Source organism: Rhipicephalus microplus, chromosome X (genome assembly GCF_043290135.1).
Source record: "Rhipicephalus microplus isolate Deutch F79 chromosome X, USDA_Rmic, whole genome shotgun sequence".
Classification (NCBI taxonomy): domain Eukaryota; kingdom Metazoa; phylum Arthropoda; class Arachnida; order Ixodida; family Ixodidae; genus Rhipicephalus; species Rhipicephalus microplus.
In genome coordinates this window covers 92222166-92249563 of record NC_134710.1, presented here as the reverse complement: position 1 = coordinate 92249563, position 27398 = coordinate 92222166, and the positions used below count along the sequence as shown (strand labels likewise).

At 43.9% G+C, this 27398-nt stretch overlaps 1 protein-coding gene across 4 annotated transcripts in view; it reads right to left on the bottom strand.

The window, feature by feature from the left end:
- The window catches only part of Wdr59 (WD repeat domain 59), an 86335-nt gene extending 60985 nt beyond the window's left edge, over nt 1-25350 (bottom strand). The window contains exons 1-11 of one of the 4 annotated variants that reach the window (XR_012886898.1): nt 25080-25350; nt 24716-24765; nt 23975-24104; nt 18414-18502; nt 18219-18299; nt 18119-18156; nt 17926-18014; nt 17647-17763; nt 13780-13857; nt 13510-13669; nt 6422-6501 (exon numbers count right to left, since the gene is read on the bottom strand). Coding sequence is in view for 3 of the 4 variants with exons in the window: in XM_037427403.2 (XP_037283300.2) it covers nt 6422-6501; nt 13510-13669; nt 13780-13857; nt 17647-17763; nt 17926-18014; nt 18119-18156; nt 18219-18299; nt 18414-18502; nt 23975-24104; nt 24716-24765; nt 25080-25283 (1116 nt within the window). In the remaining variant the exon portion in view is untranslated. The remainder of the gene's footprint in view (nt 1-6421; nt 6502-13509; nt 13670-13779; nt 13858-17646; nt 17764-17925; nt 18015-18118; nt 18157-18218; nt 18300-18413; nt 18503-23974; nt 24105-24715; nt 24766-25079) is intronic. The other 3 variants (XM_037427403.2, XM_037427402.2, XM_037427404.2) reach the window with 3 other exon arrangements.
- Between the last annotated feature and the right edge of the window lie 2048 nt (nt 25351-27398).

The window sequence follows — 27398 nt, the reverse complement described above, 5'->3', positions numbered from 1 at the left end:
CTCTCTTTCGGGAGAACAAGACACAGGTGCTTTTTTCTGGGTTCAGCCGGAATCCGTTTTCCTCTGCCCATTTGGACACCTTGTTTAAACCTAACTGAACCTGCCGCTCACACATTGCTAGGTTGCATGACTTAAAGCCAATCTGGACGTCATCTACATATGTGGAATAAAACATGTTGCGGGGGATGGACAGGTGCAAGGAATTCATTTTGATAATAAAAAGTGTACAACTAAGTACACCACCTTGCGGTACTCCCGTTTCTTGCACAAATGTTTGGGAGAGAATACTGCCCACACGAACACGGAATTTCCGATTGGACAAGTAACTCTCGATTATAGAAAGCATTCTACCGCGTACACCCAGGTGAGACAAGTCTCTTAATATGCCAAAACGCCATGTTGTGTCGTAGGCCTTCTCGATATCGAGAAACACTGAGAAGAAGTATTGTTTGTGGGCGAAAGCGTCTCGGATCTGTGCCTCGATACGCACCAGATGGTCGGTGGTGGATCTACCCTCTCGAAACCCACATTGGTATGGGTCGAGCAATTTGTTTGTTTCTAAGTAGTGGAGTAAGCGGCAATTAATCATTTTTTCAAATAGCTTGCAGAGGCAGCTTGTTAACGCTATAGGTCTGTAACTTGATACAATAGAGGGATCTTTTCCCTGCTTCAAAATTGGAATTATAACAGCCTCCTTCCAGGAGGAGGGGATCACACCCGAAAACCATATGCGATTATAAAGAGAGAGGAGGGTTTCTTTAGTTTCGGAAGGTAGTTCCTTTAGCATCGCATACATTACGTTGTCAGAACCTGGGGTAGATGTATTACAGCAGCTGAGTGCTGTTCGCAGTTCTGCTAAGCAGAATGGTGCATTATATGCCTCATTTCTTGGGGATTTTCTTTCTAACTTTTGTTTTTCTATTCGTGCCTTGTAATTCTGGAAGGATTCGGAGTAGTGTGAGGAGCTCGATATGTGTTCGAAATGTGTGCCAAGAAAGTTGGCTTGATCCTCCAAGCTTTCCCCAAGGCTATTAACTAGTGGAAGAGCATACGTTTGTTGGCCCTTAATTTTCTTTATCTTATTCCACACTTTTCCCTCGTCTGTGTACGAGTTGATACTCGATATAAACTTTGTCCAGCTCTCTCGTCTAGCTTGTCGGCGCGTTCTCCTTGCCTGCGATTTGACCCGCTTGAAATTTTCCAGGTTTTCTGCTGTAGGGGAATCGCGAAGCAACGCCCATGCTTTGTTCTGAGTGGTCCGTGCTTTCCTGCATGCGTCGTTCCACCATGGGACTCGCCGTTTAGAACACATGCCACTCGTTTTTGCAATACATTTAGATGCGGCATCAAGTATAAAAGCTGTAAAATACGTGACAGCGTCATCTATGGTCAGGGCAGACAGCTCAGTCCATGTCATGTGTGTAAGAGTTCTATACCCTTCCCAATCAGCCGAGTCAATCTTCCATCGAGGAACCTGCGGGGGTAGTTGATCTTTGTTCGGCGCACTCAGGATGATTGGGAAGTGATCACTCCCATAAGGGTTTTTAAAAACGTTCCACTTAAAAACAGGTAAAAGGGACGGTGATGAAATGCTAAGATCTATGGAAGAGTATGTGTTGTTTGCAAGGCTAAAATACGTAGGCTCCTTCATATTTAAAAGACATAAACTAGAAGAGAAAAGGAGCTGCTCAATGAGACGTCCTCGCGCATCACAGTGAGCATCGCCCCACAGGACATTGTGTGCATTAAAATCACCTAGAACCAGAAATGGCTCTGGGAGTTCATCTATTAATGATTCCAAATCACGTCTGTGTAGCTGTTGATGCGGTGGTATGTACACAGAACATATGGTAATGAGTTTGTTAAAAAGTACAGCTCGAATGGCCACTGCCTCCAGGGCCGTTTGGAGCTTCAAATGCTGGCATGCTATACTACGATCGACTGTAATGGCTACACCGCCAGATGGTACGACAGGATCCTCCCGGTCTTTTCGGAAAATAATATATTGTCGTAGAAAGTCCTTGTGCTTAGGAGTTAAGTGCGTTTCTTGCACACATAGCACTTTCGCGTTAAACTTACACAGAAGTTCTTGGACGTCATCTAAATTTCTAAGTATTCCCCTTACGTTCCACTGTATGATTTTGTCCATAGTGGAAAAAAAATGGGAAAAAGTGCTGTGTGCAAAGAAGACGGGGATTAACTCATTTTACAGGGCCTTTGTCAGGCCCTGTAATCGGCGTTCTGTCCTTTGTGAAGCGGTCGAGCGAAGCTCGCCGCTCCTTCGGCGCTTCCTGCGCCGTTTGGCTTGAACTGGTGTTCATAGCCTCTTGCGAGGCACTGGACACCCACTCTAAAGAGCGATCTGTGCGTCGCTTAGACTTCGCCTCGATCGACGAAGTCTTTGTCCCCACCGAGCTGGGGGTTGATGGAGCCCCCTTGGCCTCGTGATTGCCCTGGCTGCTGCCAGAGCTTGTAGAGGTCACTGGTGTGGACAGGCTGTATGTGGGCAGGGCAGCGCTGGCTGCTCCCGCCGCAGGGGCTTGTGGCATTGGCCTCGGCACGCTAGGCGCCGTCCGGGCAACTGCCAAGGGCCTTTGTGGTGCCGCCCCTCGTTGCACCACTTCGGCAAAAGGTGTTTTTAGTGCTAATGATAACGAGACTCGTTGTCTTGCTTCCCTGAATGTGATATTTTCCTTAACTTTTATAGTTATTATTTCTTTTTCTCTTTTCCAGGCTGGGCACGCTCTGGAGTATGCGGGGTGGCTACCTTCGCAGTTTGCACAGAGGATCTCGTCATGACTACATTCATCAGCACTGTGGCCGGTTGTGCCACACTTAGCACAGATCAGCTGTCCTCGGCAGCTCTGGGATGCATGACCAAATCGCTGGCATTTGAAACAACGCCTCGGGTTTGGAATGAAAGGTCAGACATGGAGTTTTACATAGCCAGTTTCGAGAGTCTCAGGTAAAGTGGTTGAATTGAAGGTGAGTATCAAGTGGTTTGTTGCTATTTCGTTGTTGTTACGTCTGATCTTGATGCGCTGGACATGTATCACACCTTGGTCCTTCCATCCATCAAGAAGCTCTTCTTCACTCAGTGTCATCAAATCTTCGTCCGATACCACGCCCTTCACTGTATTCATGGTACGATGTGCGCTCACAGAGACGGGGATGTTACCAAAGGCTACAAGGTGCGAGAGTTTATTGTACTGTTCTTTGTCTTTTAATTCGAGAAGCAGATCACCACTTGCCATCTTCGTGGCCTTATAACCGGTTCCAATGGTCTCTCTCAAGCACTTGGCTACAAGGAAGGGTGAGATTGCTCTAGCTTTTGTAGATGATTGTTCGCAGTGGAGGACATGGTATTTTGGAAAGTTTCTCTGTTTTTGGGCCAAAGTAGGAAAGTTGCGTCGGTGCGTACCCTTTTCGAAGCACGATCAGTTAAAGAGGGGGTCGGGGATCCCATGAGAAAATGTGTATTTTTCGGTAACGGCGCCTACCACCCACCACGGAGTCCAACGAGGGGACGTGGCAGAGCATGTGGGCATGTCTGCGCAACGCCAGCAGTACGCAGTTACTATAACCCAATATGGTTTACCCTAGTTTGGATAGCCACACAAGGTTAACCCTTGCCGCCAGGAAAAATTGGAAGTAAAATGAAGTGAGGAGAAGACAGGAAAGATGTAAAGTGAGAACAAAAGACGAAGATATAGGGAGAGAGAGATAGGAAAAGGCGACTGCCGATTTCCCCTGGGTGGGTCAGCCCAGAGGTGCCGTCTACGTGAAGCCGGGGCCAAAGGGGTGTGTTGCCTCTGCCGGGGGGCCTTAAAGGTCCAATCGCCCAGCGCCGGCTCAACCCCCAGGATCCCCTTTTCCCCGAACACGGCAAAGCCACGCACGGCTAGGCGTGGGAGGGAGTAGAAACTCCCCCGTTAGCTCGGGTCCGTGGTGTCGCTACACACCAAACGCCTACTTGCGCAGGCGCCCCTGCGGGGGTCGTCAACGTATGACTTCACTGTTCGTCAAAATCTGTGACTTCATCAAGGTGTCAATATGACATCATTAAGTCACATTATGTGACATCACATGATCATTTTGCACAGTCGCTGCCATCAGTTGTTCGATAACAGAGGCAATGCGACACCACGTAAGGTTAAAAAAAAAAAAAAAAGCTTTCATAGGAGGCGAGAAGGAACAACATATCGACTGAAGAAAAAGTAGAACATGGCTTTCGCCTTCGATTGGTCTTAGGTAAATGCATAAGCTACCTTGTGAGCTTTTTTTTCTTCAAAAGCAGTGCACGACGAGTCATGGCTTACATTGATTGCACCATTTGAAGGGCGGCAAATTAAAGCATTTATTTTGGAGGCAAGTCCCGCGTGTCACTGATGCGCATGCCACACTGACAGTATCGCGTCCTTACAGCCGCCATTTTTTTTCCTTCTACGAAGTCCTCTGGTCGGAAATGGCAGCTACATACTTTTGTATAGTTCCAAGTTGTGTTTGGCGAACAAGTGTCCCGCCTGATCGCAGCCAGCCATCTCTCCCGTAAACCAGCGGCAGCTGGTATTTCATGGAATGAAAGCTCGTCAGTGTTGGTCTTTCCACTTGCTTTGCACGACAATACGCAACAATACGACATGTCGGGGCACTCGGAGCACGTGGTTGTGAAAGGCTGAAATATAAAATAAATCACGTACACTATCAAATTTAAGTGCATTTTTCACACCTGCAAAACGGAGATATAGACTGCATTCGGGATAGGTACCTGTTAAAACCTGCAGGAAGTGCGAATGCACTTAAACTCTGATTTAAGTACGAATTCAGGAGCATAGCAACATGCGTAGCCATTTAGTGCCAGCTTCCCGCAGTCTCCTCGCACAACGCCACCACGCGACAATGAGAAGTGGCGGCGGAGCGCGTGTTCTACGGCCAGAAGAGAGCACTGAAAAAAAATAGAGAAGGCTCTGCAAAGGTATAAGGCAGAGAAACACGATCTATCCAATGCTATTCACCATGTGTTTACAGGAGATTTTCAAGGCCCTAGATTGGGAAGAGTTAGGGATAAGAGTTAATGGAGAATACCTTAGTAACTTGCGATTCGCTGATGACATTGCCTTGATGAGTAACTCAGAGGACAAATTACAGCTCATGATTACTGAACTGGACACGGAAAGCAGAAGAGTAGGTCTGAAAATTAATATGCACAAAACTAAAGTAATGTCTGACAGACTTGGCAGAAAACAACACTTCGCGGTAGGTGGAGAGACGCTGGAGGTTGTAATTGAATGTGTCTACATATACATAGAACAGGTAGTAACCACGAAGCCAAACCATGTGAGTGAAATAACTAGAAGAATAAAGAATGGATGGGGTGGATCGCATTCGGCAAGCATTCTCAAATCATGAACAGTAAGCTGCCCCTAACCCTCAAGAGGAAAGTATATAACAGCTGCATCTTGCCAATACTTACTTACGGGGCAGAAACATGGAGGCTTACAAAGAGCATTCAGCCTGAATTGAGAATGACACAGTGAGCGATGGAAAGGAAAATTATATGCGTAACCTTAAGAGACAAGAAGAGAGCAGAGTGGGTCAAGGAACGAACCAGGGTTAAGGATATCATAGTTGAAATCAAGAAGAAGAAATGGAAATGGGCCGGGCACGTAGCACGTAGGCAGGATAAGGTCATTAAGGGTAGCTGGCTGGATTCCCAGAGAAGGCAAATGCACGAAGGGGAAATAGAAAGTTAGGTGGGCCAATGAGATCAAAAAGTTCGCAGGCATAACGTGGCAGCTGAAAGCACAAGAACGGGTTGATTGGCAGATCATGGGAGAGGCCTTTGCCTTGCAGTGGGTGCAGTCAGGCTGATGATGATGATGATGCATTGTACTAGATCCCTGTGCAGTGATTTACCCCACCCGGGTTTTCTTAAAATGCACTGAGTGCTTTTGCATTTTACGCTGATTAAAATCAAAAAGGTGGCGTCTCCACCCAGGTGGAGGCGCCACCTTGAAAAAGTTCCGCATCAAACACCCTGAGCTCATGAATTTTGCAGGTGTCCCCTGGGTACTACATAGCTTGTATTTGATAAAATTGAAGTACAGTGTCATCTGTGGGTGCCATAGGCCTACCATATGAAGCTTCAAAAAATTTGATCAAGCCAATGTCATGGAAATGCGAAATGTACATTATAAAATTTTTGGCGCAACACACGGAGACTCCGGTGTGAAATTTAAAAGTGAAACTTGAACCTTGATTCTCTCCGCTAATAATAAACTTATGATAGTGAAACATGGCATTAGAGTTCTAAAAGTGTAGTTCATCAATCTAAACCAAGTCATTGTTTCTCTTTAGCATCCCTTTAATTACTAACATAAAAGAAATAAATAAATGGAAGAGAAAAAATGGTGGCACATACTGTTTGATGCTTTGAATCCACATTCCACAGGTGTAAACTTTGATCCTTTGACCACGTTACGAGCTGGTAGTCACGAGATTCTGGAAGATATTGTGTCATTGCAACACAGCTTTATTCACACTTTAATCTTACTAAACAAAATAGATAAAAATGAAAACTAGATGTGCTACGTATGCAATTGACACTGAAAAAAAGACAGTCACATTGTGGCAGCAGATGGCCACATGTCACTTTTGATATTCACCTTAGTTATCACAAAGAAAAGCAAAGAAATCAAGCCCTCCATATTTAAAATTTTTAGAAGCTTATGTTATAAACAATATTCATGAGCTAACTTTTTCTTTAGCACTTACTGAGGGCATTTTGGCAATTACCGAAACCTTATAGAAAACTGGTGTGCTTAACGTCTTGAACAACCGAATACAATTTTTCTTTAACAAATCATGGCTGCAGACGTTTTTGTGTGTGCAATAAATGTGCAGCATTGAGAGGTGACTGGTACCACCACATTTGAATTCTCTAGGCAGCCTCCTGTAGGTTAATAGATTGTGACAATGTCTTTGCAAGGGTGCCTAGAACTGTGCATATTATATACAAGGAATGAACCAATAAGGAGATATCCAAGTGCTATATGGCTCCTTTCATTTGTTATCTATGAGTTGTTGTAAGCAAATGCCAATAACAGACTAAGCAGAATTGCCTCCTTGGCAAGGCAAACTGACTCAACATCATTCATAGTACCAAGCCTTAATATAGTCAGCTCACAATCCTTCCACTGCAGAACCCCAGAAAATAATTTTAGCAGTTAAGTTTAGCATTCATCTATTAATCTAGCAGGGACTCTTTCATGCTACTGCCAACAACTTAGCAATAGTAGTAACAGTGATTACTTTTATCAGGACAGCAACAACTTTCGTTACCATCATTCCCATCACTCATTGTCCCCAACTTCTACCTACGGAGGAGAATAAGTCGCTGCTTAATGTAAGGTGTTGTGAACAAACAGACCGAAGAGCCACTACGGTTAGAACCGTTTATTTTTGATGATTTGAACATGAACAATATGATGATGACATGTCTTCTTATCTTCTAATTCTTCATCGTCTTCTCCTTTATCTTCCTGTTTTTACATCTTCCCGGGACCTCATATGTCTGCACTTGTGTCTTGCTCTGTACCGTTTTCAAACTACCATGGCTTTACAAACTCTTACGTTGTGATTTGGTCTCGTGCACCTTAAGCCTCTGTTTTCTTCTCTAAGCTTTTCCCTTTTGTCGTCGTATTTTCGTGACCTCCTACGGTCTTAAGTGCTGTGATTGGTTAGATCACAGAAGCAACATCTTTTTGTGATGGAGCTCTGAAATGCGGAAGTCTTGCTTGTTAAGTTTGATCTGTTAGTCCATTTTCTTCGAGGTCTGTCTTCCCCGTCTTCGAAACTTTCTAGTGACTCTCTACACCTCACTTGTTCTTGCAAAAATGCTATCAATCCTTTTAGTGTATCTTCACTACAACCAATGTTGCTTTCTCCTTCCGAAGTTCCTGCTCTCTCTTGCGTACTTTGCCTTCTCTTCTTGTAAAATTGGTATTCAATGAACAATTCTTGTGGCGTGCAACGCTTAAGATTGGCATAAGCGTCGTAGCCTACGAATGCACTGTAACTCCAAGCGCTTCCAACGTGTTTGTGTGCAATTTCACTGTCTGGCAAAGTTCACGCAAACTTTTGACATCTTCTGGAATCCTAACAGGTTCTAACTTCATCAATGCATTCATGTGAATTTCTTTGAAATGTTCTTCATTGCCAAACTCCTTTTTCAGCCCCGTGTGCTCAGATTTGGGTGCATGTTAAAGAACCCCAGGTGGTCAAAATTTCTGGAGCCCTCCACTACGTTGTCTCTCATAATCATATGGTGGTTTTGGGACGTTAAACCCCACATATCATCAACTCCTCTTTCAGCAGCTTAACAGATCTCTAGTAATTTTTATCGGAGTATTGTAGTCCTTCAATAAAAGCTGCTGCCTTTCCGTCAAGGACAGAGATTAGGTAGTGGAACTTTTGACTTTCTGGTAAGTTCTGTCGAAGATGTATCACGCTTTCCAACTGCGTCCAAAATTTTTGCCACGTCAGCTTGTTGCCGTCAAACCTGAACATGTTCATTTTTCGGCAATTTCACATAGCAATCAGTAGTCTGATTTCCTGACACTGCCGGTTCAGTTCTTGTTATTTCCATGGACGGTGGTCCATCATGCACTATGACTCTTAACTTCTTGATGTAGGACTCTATTCTTGAAGTGGCCGTAATAATCCTCATATCATATTCCACTACTCTCGCGAATTCATCTGCAGCTGTTTTTTCTGTTATGACTCCATCTACACATTTGCCGCTTTCAAACTTTCCGTGATGCCGTTGATTTGGCTAAGGGTTATGCTTAGAGAGTCTACGCCCTCTCCATCCTTCATCTTTCTTTCCTCCTCTGTGATGAGATTCGTTATCTGCATCCTGAACATTTTCCTCTTCTGCGAAACAATGTTTCAATTCATGGTGAACAAGATGCAGGCTTACATTCACGATGTAACGATGACCTCTTCCTTGTCGGTGGCTCTCGACTCCAAGGCTGCCGCTCCCGGTGTCACGTCTGCTGCCTCGATTTCTTCAGCTGAGGCTCTGGCGTCCCGGTTTCGTCGACAAGGCGAAGTTGGTCACGGCACCATGTTATGAATGAACAGACCGAGAAGCCACTACGGTTAGAACCGTTTATTTTTGACGATTTGAACGTGAGCAATATGATGATGATATGTCTTCTTTCTCTTCTAATTCTTCGTCGTCTTCTCCTTAATCTTCCTGTTTCTACAATAAGGCAAGGGAAGTTGAAATGTTCAAGCAAGAAGGAACAAGAGGTTGTTTTGAGATCACTAAGGCGTGGGCAGTGTGGGTGATGGGACTGCGCTGCTGCTTCATTCAAGACCAGGGGGGGGGGGGGGGGGGAAGCGAAAAAGAACCTTCAGATGGCTGCTGTTGTCCATGCTGTGGGCTTAGCTTTTATATATCAGCAAGAAGCAAGAAGACTTGAGCTTTGACTTGCTTAAAAAAATAACAATAAAAAAATTGTTTGGGGACAAAGTCATTGTATTAAAGAACTTCTGACGCAAAATTTAAATATTCTTGGCTCATTGATTCAAATAAAAACATGGGTGCCGAGAACCTTAAAAGTAACGTTGTAGTGCTTGGGAATATTATCACACCCTAAAAAGCACTTTAAATTTCAGTATCCAGTGTTCGGTTTTGCAGCGATGTGTCAACACAAGTCCATGTCACGGGAAGACTGTGACTTGCAAAATAGTAGCAACAGCTCTGTCATTTGCTGTCAGTAACAGGTGGTATGGTGGCTAGAAGGGGGAGGTGGCGTCAGCGTTCGCGTATTCGCCGAGAAACCGCAATCCTCCATTTCAAGCCGTTGCCGCGGTGGCGCTGCTGCCAGCTTGTCGATGTGATCGCGTCGCGACGGTCTCTCTCTCTCGTGTATCGCGGTTGTGGAAGTGTACGGAGTTTCTCGTTGCGTCGGTAGAGTGGCCCTTTTTCTTCGTGGCTGCGGTCATTTTGCCGCGTTTTTTTTTCGAGCTGTGTTTCGGCGGTGACTTCTCAAAAGTGAATTCCGAACTCTGCCGGAACGATGAGCTCCACCGTGAAGAAAGCGAGGCAGCCTCACTGTTTTGCGCCTGGCTGTACGTCAGGCTACGTGTTGTCGAGGCAGCCGCGTCAGCATTTGTCTCTTTTTTCTGTGCCGAAGGATCCTGTGCGCTTCGAAGCGTGGCGACGAGCCGTCCCCCGTGCCGACAAATCTTTGGACGCGAGGTCGGCGCTGTGTGAACATCATTTCGACAAGCAGTACATTGACCGTTGCTTCACGCACGTGATAAAGGGAGAAAATGTAAAGATACCCCGAGAGCGACCACTCCTGAAAGCAGACGTGGTACCAACCGTATTCCCCAATGTCCCTGCGTACCTCTCCAAAAAAGGGCCGAAGAAGAGGACATCGAGAATGTCAACCTGTGGCTTGCCTACAAAGATTCGGCGCGAAGAACTGAGCGTGTCTGCGCCTGCTTGTGATGAAGCAACTGCCTCGCTCGGCGCAGGAAGCGACTGCAACGAACTACCTGTTTCGATCTCGCCAGCAGTTCCTGACATGAGCAAGTGTGCACTTCCCAGCGCTTACTGGGCTAGACACCTAATTGCAGGATCCAACGACGTCACGTCGTTTAGCGTGTGCGCACTTGAAGGTGAGAACATATGGTTTGAGAAGTATGTGCTCATGGTAACAAATGAGAGTACAATTCAAGCTACTGTTTTTGTGCAAGCCATGAAGGTGAAAACTGTTCACGTAACTGATGTTGAAATGGCGGAAGAGCTGCTTTGCAACGTGGACTCTATGATCCCATGTTCAGGATTTGGAAGAACTGGAGAATTTGAGGCAAACGCAAAGCGCAAGGTGAAGACTTGTGGTGGCAGAACTTTCAGCTCATCATGTCCTGGAGTTGCTCAAACATTAGAGAAAGCTTGCCCACAATGCAAACACCTGAGGAGACTGCTCCTAAATCAGGCGTCGTATGCAAGGAGAAAGGTGAAAACTTGTGTTCAGCGAGCATGCTGCCATGGTGGTGCAAGCCAGCGACTCCAGGCTCATATATTACATGGCTGGCTACGTCGCAAGAAAGAGCATCGCATGCACCAAATGTGAAGAGTGCAGCCAGCAGCTCCTACAAGCCAAGGACGAGTCACCTCCAGCTGCAGCATCCCTCACTACTGCTGTGGACCGAGGGGGGCTGCTGTATCCATCAGCCAAGCTAAATGCGCTCATCACCTCTCTTGAGAACACTTTTACCCACTGCTTTAGTGTAAGAGAGCTCAAAAGTGGCAGCATCATGGATTTGGTTTCATTCCTGCAGTTAACAAAGCTCACCCTTGTTGGCTGCCCTGACCAAAGCATGGCCCTGACAAACATGATTATCAAGTTTTATGTGCTGACTAGGCTCCACTTTCATGTCAAGTCCCAGAACTGCAAGCGGAGTGCGAAGAAAGAAAAAATTAAGATGTTGAAACTTAGGCGGCTGCTCTAAGTTGCTTATTGCATTGTGAATTTGAGATGGAACATTTTATATTTTTAATTTAGTGTAAAGTTGCACAATTATCTCGTGTTCCTTAGTGCTAGGCAACTCACTGTGGGTGCGAAATGTTTTTAATGTGCATTTACTGTCGGTGTGCAAATGTTTTGATACTATTTTTAATTTGACAGAAGCATATGTAAACGTGATATCTTTCTACTTTACTGAATGACCATGATTTGTCATGACCATGATTACTGAATGACCATGGGAATATTTGTGCAATAAATATCTCCTGTACTTTCCTTTGCTTGTTCAGAATCCGAGTAGCATTTTTTAGGAGTGGAACCGCACGCAATCCATGAATAAAAGGTTTTATTAGCGCTGAGCTTGTGCGCAGCAGAAGTATTGGACTAGCAAAAAATAACTTGGGTGTTAAAATTGTTTCCGTGAACCATCGTCACACCCAATTATAATTGATTTAACACGTTTAGGTGAGCTGCACATTTGTACGAGGACGGACAGTGGAAAACAACCAAACTTGACAGTGCCCTTGCGCAATATCGTTTTTCACTGTCCCTGTCCTCATCCAAATGTGCAGCGCACGTTAATACTAAACTCTAGACCACACCAACGAGCCCCTAAAGCTTATTTACGTTGCTTGCAAAAAAATTAATCGGACGCCCGCGTGCATCGCGCAAGGCTACTCGATGGCCCGCTGCGCGCAGCGAGCATTGCATTACGGTCAGCAGCGCCACCTACGCCCGGCTTGAAACGAAGGAGCGGCCTCCGCCTCTCGTTGGCGTCACCTCCCCCTTCTAGCCACCATACAGGTGGTTTATGTAAACAACAATGATGAATTGTCATCATCCAGCGACTGTGACAATTTCTGTGATTTAGGCTGGATGCAGAATGCAGACTTCGCAAATCCAGTGGTCTGTGTTGACTCGCTATGATAATGTTTATTGCAGTGGGGCTGGCTTGCAAATGCTGGATGACAAAAACTTCAAAATCAAATTAAAATATTTTTTACATGTTGTCTTGCTCGTCTGTGAAGAGCATTGACAGTGCATACCAAGGAAATGAGAAATGTCCCTTTTGTGATGCTGCAAAATAATGTCGGTCCTCCTTTAAGGTTTACAGGAAAAATATCTGCTTAAGAAAAAAAAATTATGAGTGGCGCCATCATTATAGCTTGAGAATGAAGGTGATACCAGCAGAGAGGCTTCATCATAGAAAAGGTGGCTCATTCTTTTTTATGCAAATATGATATGTGTGGCAGAACAAAAATTTGCTAAAAATAACAGATCGTTTTTATACACTAAAATAAAATCCCTCTGATAGTTTTACATGCTAGAAGCCTCTTATTGAGATGAATGACATATTCAAGGACTCTGGATCATTACCAACTGTCCCAGCTACTTTGCATTGTGCTCGAACAACAGAGCGAAAAATGGGACCAAGGAAAAAAGACACACATGACACTGTGTTTTCTGCTGTTCTTGACGCACTATGCATTTCGACCAACCCGCACAGTCTTCCATCCTACTTTCATTTCTTTAACAAGCACTTATGTAAATACACGAGTGTCATTACATTTCGCCATGAAAATGCGGCCACCAGAGCCGGGAGCAAACTGAAGTTCAAGCTCACAGCAGCACCAAAGCCATTCAGCCATTTGCTGAAGTAATACATAAGCATGATATTACTGATCCACTGACAAGATGTTGCTTACAGCAACTATGAACAAGATACTGTGAAAATAGCTTAAGTGGTACAGCTAGACCACAACAAAATTCTTCTTTCATTACTACAGCAAGCATAGTGAACTGTCTTTAAAATATATTTCTGGGTGAACAGAAATGCTACCAGCTGAACATCAAACACTTAAACAGTTACACTAAAAAAAACCTACAGCTGCTTGTTACCTATAGTAACTAATTTTCTAAAATCCATCATTAACTTAATGAATTAGTCATAGTATATACAGACCCTGTCGTAGCCGCCTCCAGCCAAATTCAAGCACAACATCAGAGTGGGTAAGAAATGTTCGGACAGGCATGCTTGTGCGAAGGCTACTCCAGATGACCAGGTTCCTATCTCCTTTCCGAAGCTTGGTAACCAAGGCTGTGACGAGGCCATCTCCAAAGGGCTATAATAAGATGCCACATGTCAGATACCTAAAAACTAACTCCGCAGAGTGAACTTTCCATAAAAACTACAAAATAACATGGAAGTAACCATAAAAAAATGTTTCCTTACCAAGTACCTTGCCCTCCACACAGGTGCTCCTGCTTGAAGCATGTATTCAACTTTCTTTGGGTTGGTCACATCCCAGAACTATAACAAGATAAGACTTCCAGTTAGGAATAATACTACCAATAAAGAATAAAGTTACAAACTGATAACAGCACCTTCACTATGAACAGACAACATATGACTAGGCTTGTGGCAATATTCTAATGCTTCGAATATTTGAACGAATAGTTAAATATTCGAATTTTAATTACCGAATATTTTCGAAGTGTTCGCAATGAACGAATAGATCTATATTAGTCCGCATGTAACCACCTGTAAAAGTGGTTTCACTGCAATGTAGAATTGTTAGGCCGTCAAAGCACCTTGCCAAAAAAATTTGCTTTGCCGCGAAGCCCCCCTTCAAATTTAAAGGGGCCCTGCAACATTTGCTGAGCATAGAAAACGCTGCCGATCGGTAGTCAAGGCTACCTAGAACACGCGAGACAAATATTATAGCGCAGCCCTCTGCCTGTTTTTCCACAAACTTTCAAGGCTAAAAATTGCTTTCTTCCCTTGACAAATGACACTACAAGTTCAAAAATCACTTGTCACAGCCAAGAAGGAATATATTACTCTAGTCACAGCCATTGGCTGATTTGAGCATGGCGCGCTCGTCGTTACTGGGGCCGCCGCGAGAGGCCACTACTTGTTCACGAGTACAAGTGTGATCGCACTGAAAAGCCGCGTATTTGAAGAAAAAAAAAAGTGCTCAAGGTCCCGAGGTGCGTGTGACGTATTTTCTTTCGCCATGCCATTCCTCCGTGCTTACCCTCCAGCTATTTTGTCGGGAAAAGAAGAGCTAATGCGATTGCAGCGTGCGACAAATTTTTTGAACTCCACTCGTACTGGACTGATTCTAGAAAATTTGTGGAGGTAAATTTGTGAGGCAACAAGCATGTTAGTTTACTGGCTCCATGGCTACATGAAAAAGTGTTGCAGGTCCTTTTTAAAGAAACATGTTACCTTCAAATCAATTCTTCATTTTATTAAGCTTGTTATAACTTATATGATCCAAGTAAAATAAAATTTAAAACGTTAATTATCTTACAGGTTATCCCTCACATCCTGCCAAAACTACTACTTAAGGTTGTTTTCACTTCCTTTGAACGAAAAAAAAAAGGCATTTGCATAGATCCCCTATTTCAATTCAAAAGAAATATTGTGCAGATTAGTTGGGTCATGATAAATATTCCCTTTTTTTATATGTCATACATACTATTCGAATTCGATTCAAAATTATTCAATCAAAATCACCATTCACTTCGAATTTGCTTTGAACCTATAATTCACTATTCGCACAAGCCAACAAATGACATTCAAATCTATCACTGAGCCTGACTGCAGTGTGGCAACAGTCTACTGAGCCGAATACTGTGTTCTCTTGCTTACCTAAAGGGCCCCTCGTGAAGCCCTTTTTGCAAATTTTAATTCAGCAGTGTATGTCAATTGAAGCACAGCTTTTTGAGAGGATGGACATGCAGCTTTCCAGTAGACATTTAGACGATTTTGACATTATGCAACCACTTAAAAACTTTGCAGAAACAAGCACCCCTATATGCTCTGTGCACCAAGGTTGTTAGTTTATTATACTGACACATGATGAGGGGCCTTTAACTTAATTGTACTAGTCTTACTACAAGTTTTGGCATATTCTTTAAATTACACCTTACAAGTAATATATTTATAAAGTTATGTGCAGTACAACCAGTTCAAGAGTGACAAACTACTTCTATACAGCAAGAATTAATTGTGCTTGTATCTTAGAAATGTGAAAGCATAGTACAGTGAACTCCAGTTAGACGAACTTGGTCAAGACAAATTTTCGCTTATGCTGAACAACACACAAACGTTTGCTTGGTTTCCCATAGGCTCAGTTAAAAGAAAATCTGCTTAATATGAAATGTGAAGCAGGTCTATTCTGTTAAGACGAACATTGACGGTTCGTCTTAACAATGCTGGCGATTCTGTGCAACGAACATTGTAGTCTTGGTGCAAACCACAGCAGGCAAAGAAAAAAAAGCAATTCGCATAACAAAGTTGAGAAGCAAATTGCAAAACAAAGGGAAGAAGCAAGTTAAGAAGAAAAGAGAGGTCATCGTATAAAACATGTATGTATTTCTCTCATCACCAGTCTGTGGGTGGGCAAAATGCCGGCTTTTATCAGAAAATAAAGCAGAAGAAAGAGTTGGGAGACCCCCAGTCATTGTGTCCTTTTAGTTTCCTGGCTGGAGTACAAAGGAGGACAGAGTATCACAAGAGCTTGGAAACCCTTTGAAGCTATTTCATCCCGTGTGTACAGAGGGGAAAATGGGCAGCTGAGAGGGAGCCATACAGAAGTGATATTGGTAACAAAAATTGTCTGTGCATTAGAATCTCACAGGAAACAGACACCACATGTGCGGTGTTAACACTGTCAAAGAGGTCAGATGCACAACAGCGACTGAGCGCATGATGTGGCGAGACCACGTTCTTTTGCATAGGACCTGTGCACATCGTATCTATTCCCAGTAAAGTAAATTGTGCTGCGCCATTTTTATTATGAAAGCACACAACAAAGGAAGGCTATTTTTGCACATTGAATATAGCTTTGTCGAGTCTTTTCTGTATGCCAGAGGCTTGTGACCACGAGCAGCGCGAACATAGATCCTCAGATGTGCGCTGATCAGAAAAACTTACTAGGTGCATAAAATGGGGAAATATGCCAACTTCAAAGAAAAGCTCCCATACTTTCTTAAGCAACTCGGTGTATATAAGCTTTGTCAAGGTAACAGCATTTGAGCGAGGCATATCCAGAAGTCAATTAAATCTAGTAAAACGGACTGAGAGAAGAAAATGAACTGTCAGGAGAACATATTTTATATTAATTAAAAGACAACTGTGCTTGCCTTTATCTTCTTCTTTGTTTTTCTATTCGTCAACACAGGGTCGTGTTACAGGTATATCAATAAAATGTGATGGCAATATATTCATGAGCATATTTATTATGAACCCAGATATTGTGTGCTCATTAGATTCAAGTAAATACTCTACTTCAAGGCATACGTATCAAGTTGAGCCAAATAAATGCCTTTTCTTGTCATTTCCTCCCCATTTTAAGTCTGCTCCATTGTCTTTTCAGGTAACATGTGGATGCACTTGGCTTGTTAGCACGTCTTCTTGGGGGGAGGGGGACACTTTTGATAAGCCCAACTCCTGATAAGACGAACAAAAAGCCTTGGTCCCTTAGAGTTTGTCTGAACGGGGGTCTACTGTATATGGTTTTCAAGTGAGGGCAAGTGCTCAGAATCTGCCCCGCCGCGGTGGTCTAGTGGCTAAGGTACTCGGCTGCTGACCCGCAGGTCGCGGGTTCGAATCCCGGCTGCAGCGGCTGCATTTCCGATGGAGGCGGAAAGGTTGTAGGCCCGTGTGCTCAGATTTGGGTGCACGTTAAAGAACCCCAGGTGGTCGAAATTTCCGGACCCCTCCACTACGGCGTCTCTCATAATCATATGGTGGTTTTGGGACGTTAAACCCATAATATCTATCTAAGTGCTCAGAATCTTGAATATGCAGCAAATCGTCATTGCTTTTCCAAATTGACAAACATTCATTCCTTATTGAATTTAAGTAATAAAATAGAAAGGTCTTCAGAGAAAAGGTTATCACACAAAGTACTAGGATCTGAACACAAAGCAAGGGGGTAAATATTGCATATCTATTCTACTGTCACATAACCATCAAAGCTTTGAAGACCTATTCAATCCACTCTGAAGGCAATTCTAATTTCTTTGTACTGTTAAAAACATACAAAAGGAGACTATGTCAGAAGGCTATGAAGGCTTAGAAGACAACCTTGACAGTTCCATCTTGACTAGAAGTTGCCAACTGGTGCTCACTTGCAGGATTCCAGTCTAGTCCGTAAATTTTAGATGGATGAGCAGCTATGTACTGTACAGGACTGCCACTTTTCTGAAAACAAAAAAAGCGGATTTCAACTTCCTAGCGACAAAATCAGGTAGACACATGTCAGTGTCACATCCTCAGCTATAGGCAGTGCAGCCGACCTGACCTTGTGCTTCAACAAATCAGCCCTAAAATTGTCACAGGAGGAGAATACCAACAAGTACGTACTCTTGTGTCCCATATTCTGACATCACCATCATGTGAAGTGGCCAGGACATGCTGTGTAACTTTGTTCCACTTCACTTGGCTGGCGCCAGCTAAGAATGTGTAATTGACATGAATGTGAGGTTAGCCTACATGGCACTAATGGCAAAAAAACTTTGAGCAAGTGTTATTGGTATTAAGCAAGCTTGTAACTCACTGACTGCAGACAGTGACAAGAAGGGTTTCCGCAAGTCCCTGAAAGCATATTTACAACTCAATAAACCTGCGAACTATGTCAAAACAATGAATTGCCAAACCTGCTATCCCAGATGTGGACGTATGTATCATATGATGAAGATGCCAAAAGATTTTCATCAAATGGCGACCAGTTGATGTCACTGAAAGAAACGCAATGTGGTTATGGCCATGTGCATGGGTCCCATGAAGTTTCCAAGGCATCAGCATGCACGCTGTAAATACTGGTGACTGAAAATGTGGAAAAAAATGCTTACCTAATTGCTCTTGTATGAGCCTTTAATATGATGTGTTTCAATAGCAGCTCCCCATTGCACCACGTCAGAAGCTCCACATTCTGATTGCACTGAAAATTAGGTGTGACAGCTCTTTATTCAACAAAGATAAGGACAACAACTGAAGAAGATATGCGTCCAAAGTTCCCCTTTATGCTGTGATCTCTACCTTGAATTGTGTTTTGTGAAGATAACTATATTAGACTTCATTGCACTGACAAAAAAAAATTATTGATAGAGAGTCTCCTTAGCGAGTTGTCTAAGTTATGCATAGCCATGCAATTTTATTGTAGGCCACCGCCTACCCTAGAATGCCATGTTAGGGCAGCAATGGTGTGAGGTCTTCTTTCTAGTGCCCACCAGCACCTTGAGTGGCTTTTTGGAAGGCCCATCCCACAATCACAAAAACACATGTTTGGCTTAAAATTTTCAGTCAGAATTTTCTTGGTGGGTAAAACTGTATGCGTATAGGCTTCACAAACATCCGACAGAGGGCTTTCATTTCACCATCACAACATTCAATGAAGCCTTCATAGAAAATGCTTTCTTTTGTTTTGTACGATGCATTCATAAGCTTCAGATATATTCATATTTTGCGAGCATAGCTGACCTCACCAGTGGTAAGAGAACTCCCCTTCAGAATGTGAGGGCCTGGGTTCAAACCCAGCACAGTGAAGAAAGTTTAATTTTGTTTTTACATTTATCTCTTTACAGTGACAATCATCTTACATGACAGAGGGACAGTTTTCTCGTTGAGTTGGCATGTAATGCTCATACATATAAAAAATAACAGTAATGCACACAGAAAAAAAACTTCAAGCAAGCTCACATGATAATAACTGTGCATCCCCCCATGACAAGAAACGGTAAAATTTTTTAACCAGTATATATGGGCCTGCTATCCAAGAGTCAACAGACATACAATGCTTGGTAGTTTAAATGCAATACTCTGAATGTGTGGCTGCTGGCAGTGAGAATGAAGGGGAGAGCATTCGTGATGCGCATTGACTTCACCCAGTAGACAACCATTCAGTTTGTGGTTCTTGGTGGCACTGGTGTTGTGCGGCTTGCCATGAGGTTTTAAAACTCTGAGCTCATGTGCTGCACCGTATGAAAGAGCGTTTGGGACGTTAAACCCCACATATCAATCAAATGAAAGAGCTGGCGGGTGTGCATTACAATAAATTGCAGCCCTCTGCCAGATCCACTAAAAACATTAGACTGAAGGACAGTTTTATTGGCTGCACTCACCATGGTCACAAGTGCGCATGCCATTACCACCCCCCCTCATCACCAGCAGCCACATGTTTCGAGTATTGTGTTTCAATCACCAATCACTGTAGAAATCTCACCAGGTTCCTAGCTTTCTCCTTGATACTGAAGCTGGAATTATTCTCTTAATTGTGGAGCAGTCTGGGGTCGGGTTTGTCATCCATCTACACATCTCATGTGGCATGATCATGCTCACAATAAAGCGCTCACTACAGGGCATAACAAGCAGTACTCATACCCCAGTTATAATGAACGAACAAGGTCTAAAATAATATGTTTAACGGAAATAGCCATGACGTAATTGCCTTCATTAACTCAAAATCTCAAAAATTTTTCACAAACACTGGGCTGACTACAGTGGAGCGGAAGAGAGGAAGCCACCACCTCGCTGAGCGAATACCCCTCCCCCTGCATTGCCTCTACATCGGCACTACACTGGCGCGGTGCTGCATTGCTACGTGACTACATCTGATTGGGGAAACCACTGGACGGACGTCGACAAAATGCAACAAAAAGTAGTGCACATGTGGCACACAGAGTACATGAATCTGCCCAGCAAGATCCCACTCATGCTGGGGAAACTCTACATGCCTCAAACGTTAGCGTCTGATACTTTGGTAAATGGAGCAGTAAAAAAAGAAGGAATCACTGGGTGCCCGTGCAACATACTTCCTGAGGTTTAGCATTAGTTTAGCTGCCATACGTATTTTTATTCAATAATTTCTTAAAACACCAGCTTAAATGACAAGCTCTTCGTCATCTATATAAACGACACTGCTTTTGTCTCACCTGTACATACCATCATTCTATATTTTTCTTTATTCTTTTTCCCATCCTTCTCTTAAGACTTCTTTGTCCCCAATCCTCTTTCCTATGCAGAGTAGCATATATATGACTATGTATAAATCACCAGATTATTATTCATTTGATTAAAGATGTTTCTCTTTCTCTCTAACATTCCATAAACAATGTTTCCTAAGCCTTCAGAACACAGCTTTGTTGGTACGTAAAGTTCAACATCACAAGAACTATGCTTATTTTATATTTGAAATGTTTTAGAAACTTTCGAAATATTCCACAAGTGCAAAGAAGCTGTTTAAATTTCCTTTTAAACCTGCATTCTGCTTATTCCTGACCATGCATGCTCCGAAAGGGACACTAAAGGCAAATATTAAATCGACGTTGATGGCTGAAGCAGTGACCCAGAAACCTCATATTGCTCCTTTCGTGCCAAAGAAATGCTCATTTTGAAATAAAATCACGTTTTAGTGGTCTGCACAGCATTAGCACAATTCAAATCATTTGTCTGAAAACAGGCCTTCTGACATAGCAGTTGCCTTGCGCAACGTTTCCCACTTGCTTTTAGTGCGTGGCGGCCGACATACACAAAAGGGTTGTAGGAATGCAGGGTTACTGGACGATGGTGTCAACATATTGCAACACTTTGTGCAACCACTGTCATAGACACATTTGTATTTGCCCAGAGTTATGGAGGGAAAAGCTGCGAAAAATAAAACTTATTCGTAATTACGCCGCTGCAAGGCATTCACACCAGAAGTAGAACGCATGTTTCTGCAATAAAACTTTTGTGCTTGCCTGGTTCAAGTGGGCCCTGCTAGATGCCTATTCTGTCTAACCAAGCAAAAATGGTGCTTTTGAACCAATCACGCCTTTCCCAATAGTAACGTCACACGGCTCTTTTTTCCATGAATCAAGCATAAACGGACAAGCAGCATTTCATTACATGCTGTAATGCATTGAAGGTTTTTTTTTTCTCGCAACTTGTTTTATTACTAGTGGTTAATTGTAGTTTGGCCCTTTGATGTGATTGGGATCATTTCAAAATGTCCCACTCATGGTGCATATGGTGTCACACATTTACCTTAATTTCTCAATAAACCTACTACTGTTGACAATAATGACACTTTAGACGTTCTCAAACATTGATCTTTTACCATGATGTAAATTGTTATTTGCTTTTAGCATCCCTTTAACAATACTGCTTATTTATTAATTATGCTTTATTCAAATGTTTCATTAGGTTTACTTAATCATGTGTACTGTAATAAGAAAACCTTTTTCAGGCAGTTCATTTTACAAAACTACTTTGGGCCTATCTAATATATCATTTTATTTGCATGTGGCAATGTTTGATGTGCATATAACTTAGATTCACAAATTTTTTTATATACACTCTCCAATCAACAGCAGTACTTATGTACTAAGTTAGGGGTTATTCCAGTCTTTGCAAAACATCAAGAAGCATCACAACTTGATTTGTAAATTGTTGTCCTAAAATTTACCATGCATCTCTTTGTTGAGGTATTTCTTTTAGCTCTGTTTTATCAACAAAAGTTGAACTTTTGCCACGATAGATGCAAAATAATATGCTCGGATAATGAATAGTAACAACAGAGTGTAAATTTTCTTAATGCCATATATTCAATTGCTACACCACAATCGACTATCTTGACTTACCAGACTAAAAGCTGTGTGGTCAACAAAAAAGGTAACTATCTGCAGTTTTACGGCCCCGATCCCCAATATGATGATGAAGATCATGGCAGTGGAGGGCTCCAGAAATTTTGACCACCTAGTGTTCTTTAAAGGAGTACTGTCACGAAGTTTAAAAATCTTCGGATTGTTACTCGAAATAAAAGTACTAGTGTCAAGAAACCTAAAACGAGTATTGTGGTGCTTGGCAACACATCAAATATATTTTTATTGCTGCGACGTTAAAGGGCCAGTCAACAGGCTCCGACTTTTCTTTTACATCCCCCAAACAAGCTCGGCAATTCGTAGAGTAGACCGTAGCAATCCCGTTTTCTGAATATTACATCGATGCACAATGCACAAAGCCTCCATTTTGAAAGACTATTCCTGCACTCCTTTCCCACGCCCTACCAATCCTTCTTCCACGCGCAGTGACGCAAAATCGGCAATAGGTGACTTGATGTAGCACGCAGCTCGTTGATTGGTCTAAACCAGGTCTCAACAAACAGTAGTGAAGTCAACATCAGTTCTTGTTCCCACTCACAGCTACGAAATTGCCCCTTTGTTCTTGGCACTGTGGTGATACAGTTTTGACCTCGCAGCTGTCGTGCGTACATTTCTCGCTCAACTATCACTCAAGATAGCGCCTACGCGCAAGTGCTTTGCCCTTGACATCAGCAACACATGGAAAAGGCGTTGCTCCATGGGTGGAGTCTCGACAATGGGCTACACCTTCCCCTCCATGCAAGGGAGAGGGGTGGTGAGGCCGCGCGAAAATTTGAAACTAGCTAAAACCGATGTTCTAACCCCTGTAACTTCCTTATTATAGCACGTATTTGCAATGTTCTTGCGAAATAAAAGTGCACACATTTCTCTTTAAAACGACTTTTAGACCTTGGGCTAGTTTACTGGCCCTTTAATAAGACACTTTCGGTTTAGATATTAAGGGGGTGACATCTCTGCAATGTGTCAAAGCAGTGTGACATCACGGGGAAGACAGCAACTGGTGACGTATAGTGGCAAAAATCTGCCATCTGCCCATGGTGCACGTAAATAACAAGTGAATTGTACTGTTACCCTAACAGTGATTTCTGCGATTTTGGCTGAGCGCAGGACGCAGAGCACGCAAGCTCATCAGGATAATGTCCATTGCGCTGTGGCTGGCTTGTAGGTACTCAGTGACAAAAACTTTGAAATCAAAACAAAATATTTTATGCGTGTTGCCTGACTTCAGTGTATGGAGAGCGTTGACACTGCATACCAAGAAAATGGAAAATGTCCCTTTCACGGTTTCTTGAAATCGTAACAGTGCTCCTTTAATGTGCACCGAGTACATGAGCTACTAGCATTTTGCTTCCATCAAAATGAGGCCACTGTGGCAGGGATTGAACTCGCGACCTTTGGGCCAGGCGCCTAGCATAACCACTGCTCCATCGCGACAAACAAAAAGAACAGCTCAATATAAAAGGAAATTGATTGTATGCCTCCTTGTCACTTCACAAGGTTACATATATTAAAAATATAGCAGATAAGGTTACAGCCAGCCCTCAGCAAAAGAAACACTGATAGAGGGTAGCGCAGCATAATTATTTGCTTTCAATCCATGCAAAAGTGGGCGACATCCTAGTGCTACCTGTACTTTGATGGTGACTAATCTAAGATGATTATGTAAGGGACTTGAGGCTCCAACGGAAAGCTTTATATTTAACATGTGTCCAATATGCAGCTAAGCTTTGCTTATTTGCAATGGTAGGACATAACCAAATACAGTTACTTACAGCCAGTAAGAATGTGTCTGCAAGATGTGGATTCCATTCTGCAGTGCTCACTTCAAACTTGCTCTGGCGAACGCTCTTTTTGACAGTGACATCAGGTGAGTCCAAGTTCACAAGAGCAACATATCGACGCCTGCAGATATCAAGCAAAATTTGTAAGAAGCTCCCAGACATGTAATAGCCATGCACTTAAATATTAAATATTTCGAGTGTTCAACAAGTAAGTGACTTGCGAGAACTATGCTTTTGAATATCATAATACCAATTTTGCAGTTTGCATTCGTATTCATTTGCATCAAGCTCATCACTTTTTTTTTCGTCTTTTCGATTAATATTCTAGATTGGTCGACTGACTGGGGTTCGTAGTATGAACCTGAGCGGAAGGCTTTTGGTTAAAGTTGACCCCATTGGGATTCTTGAGCGTACACACGCTTCTCCGTACACGTACAAGTCACGGGCATTTTGACAGCCCGCCAGCGTTGATCTACAGTCGCCACCGTAGGCATCTAAACCTGCGACCTCGACGCAATTCAGGCAAAAAAGAACAACTACAAACGCATTTTCGCGTGACACTTCAACCTATCGCTGTTTAAAACGAGGGAAAACAACGCTCCAATACAAGTAATACTTTTGGCGTACACACTAGTCGGTTTTAGCCACACAAATAGTCGGAAACACAGCGATCACATGCGAATTTTTGCCACCAATAAGGTAGCGTTTAAATTAAACGCGACTCATACTAACCCTGCTAGGACGGCGTACTGTCCGTCAGAGTCCAGGGCCATAGCAGTTGCCTGCACAAGAATCACCAGATTACCTACGTGACATTACAGCTCTTCGAAAAGTTGTTTTTCAGTGTGGCTGACAGCTACATGATCACAAAGGTTCAGCAGCGTTATCGTTTACTTTGTGAGCAAGCGTTATCATCGTGTTTTAAGGTAAGCGCAACAATTTTGTAGTACGTCCGGTGGTTGCAATGTTTACATTAGTAAGGAAGATATCACAGTGCACAAATAGATTACTTTCGACAGTAAAAACAGGAAGACAAGCACGATTACAGTTAAGCACCAGCTCGTAACTTCAAACAGAACCAAACATGCGAAAATACCTGCAAATCCTTGTGCTCCGAAACAACATAGGACAAATTTACTGCTGCCATGCTCGGCGTCGGCTGAAGCGGCTGTGCGCAAGAGCCGCCGACGCGAAGACGACGACGGGGTTGCTCGACGACATCCCGCCGACAGAGAATTTCGTCAAATCTGGCGCGTTTGAATTGTTTGGAGCGTGGCAGGAGCTGCTTCGATAAAGACATAGTGCCAATGGTCTACGGATAGATCGCAGAAATATAGCGACTTCCCAAGGTCGCTAAGCAGCTGTCTCCGAGAAAGAAACGTCTTTTAGACAATGCCAGGCGCCCGCGTGCAGCTTGAGCCAAGCAGCACGTGCTCACGTGCACGAGACGTTCCGATGGCACGGGCGCGCTAATAAGCTGCGCTGACTGGAAGGATCAACCATGAGTGAGAAGAAAAAGAAGAAGAAGAAGAACGACTACGCTTTCTTGGCCAATCCCCCTGAGTGGATATGAGCCATCAGTACAGGGAAACAAACAAACAATGTGGATTCGCCGTTCTAAAGTGAGATGTAGTTCAACCAATAAATGTTTATTGCTTCAAGAGAGGGAGTAAGTCAATCAAGAGCTTTATTCCTGAGGAGTTTAAGTAATTAGGGTGTCCACGAGGGACATCCCAGCGGCCGCTACTGTAAGTGACGCCCGAGTCGGGGCGGGAACATGGTGGCGTTCCGCCAGTTCTTGAGCCCTCTGGACTGCCTTTTTTTTTTTTGGTTTCGGAGATTGCGGCTCCGAGTGGCTCCTCCCAATCGGACTCAGAGGTGAAAGGTCTTCAATGTAACGTGGGACATTGACAGAGCATGTGTTCGAGTGAACAGTACATTTCTGAGCAGTCTGGGCATTGTGAATCTATGTCCGAGTTGTAACCGCTGAGTCGCCCCCGTGATGAATATGATCTCATTCGTAGTATGCGAAAGGCCACAAACGAGTTCGAAATCTTGCTCGCGTTCGAGCTTTGCATGTGGTAAAGGGTATTGGCTTCTGTTGTTTCGGTAGTGGGAGGTAATTTCGTGGAAGTTGGTGAGTAAAGGGTCATTAAACTGTACGTCTGGGCCCAGCTCTTCGGCGGCTGATTGATTGCCGCGGCGGGTCAGTTCTCGCGCTGGATCATGAGCCATTTCGTTGAGTTTGGGTTGCTGTGGGTGGACGTCTTTGCCCATGTCGCCAGGGGATCAAGAGAGGTAGTGCAAGCCCATACATTTGCGTGTTTGTAGAATGTGGGCTGCTTCTCGAGCGATGTTGCCGCTTTTGTAAGCCCAAATGGCGGCGCGAGTCTGTGAAGACACGGATGTGTGAGGGGTCGATCGTCGCTAAAGCTATAGCAACCTGGTCAGCTATGGCGCTCGTTGCTAGCCTAACCGAGGCGGCTAAGCGGAGGGCTCCGTCGCCATCTACTACTACGAGTGTGGAGGTGGTGGAATTTTTGTATTGCGCCGCATCGACGAAGACGGGAAGGTTGCGGTTAGCAACGGATAGCGGTACGGTTGTGGATTGTGTGAGCGCGGGCCAGGCGTCTGCCTTTGTTGTGTTGCGGGTGAACATTTCGCGGAAATGAGGTTACCATGTAATCGATTTGATATGTGGAGTTTAACGTCCCAAAACCTCCCTATAAATATGAGAGACGCCGTAGTGGAAGGCTCCGGAAATTTTCGACCACCTGGGGTTCTTTAACGTGCGCCCAAATTTGAGCACACGGGCCTACATAATTTCCGCCTCCATCGGAAATGCAGCTGCCGTGGCCGCTATCCGATCCCGTGACCTGCGGGTCAGCATGCAGCCGAGTACCTTAGCCACTAGACCACCACGGCGGGGCAGGGTTACCATGTAGGTAGCGCGGAAAGCTCTGGGGAGGGTTACTGTGCTTTCATGGTAGGGATGTGGGAAAATGCCAGTCTCGCTTAGAAGTTGGCGGCCTGCCTTGGAGGAGGAGAGGCGGATCACTTCGGCCGTGGTCTGGGCCTCGATCACTTCATCGATATTGTTGTGCATGCCTAGTTGGTCGAGACGGGAAGTACTCGTGTTTTGAGGTAAACCAAAGACTTGTTTAATGCTTTTGCGCATGAGTTTGTTTAGTTTAACCTTTTCCACCTTAGTCCAGTTGTGGGCAGAGAACGTAATTGATGTGGCTCACCAGGAACGCGTGGTATATGCGCAGGTTGGCCTCCCCAAGGCCTAGTCTGCGACCTGAGGCTCGCTGAAGGAGCCGGAGCATGTTTTTCGTTTTAGCTGTGGTGTGTGCAATTGTTCGTGCATGGTTCATGCATGGCAGCCAGTGGCCTCGACCAGAAGGCCGAGAAT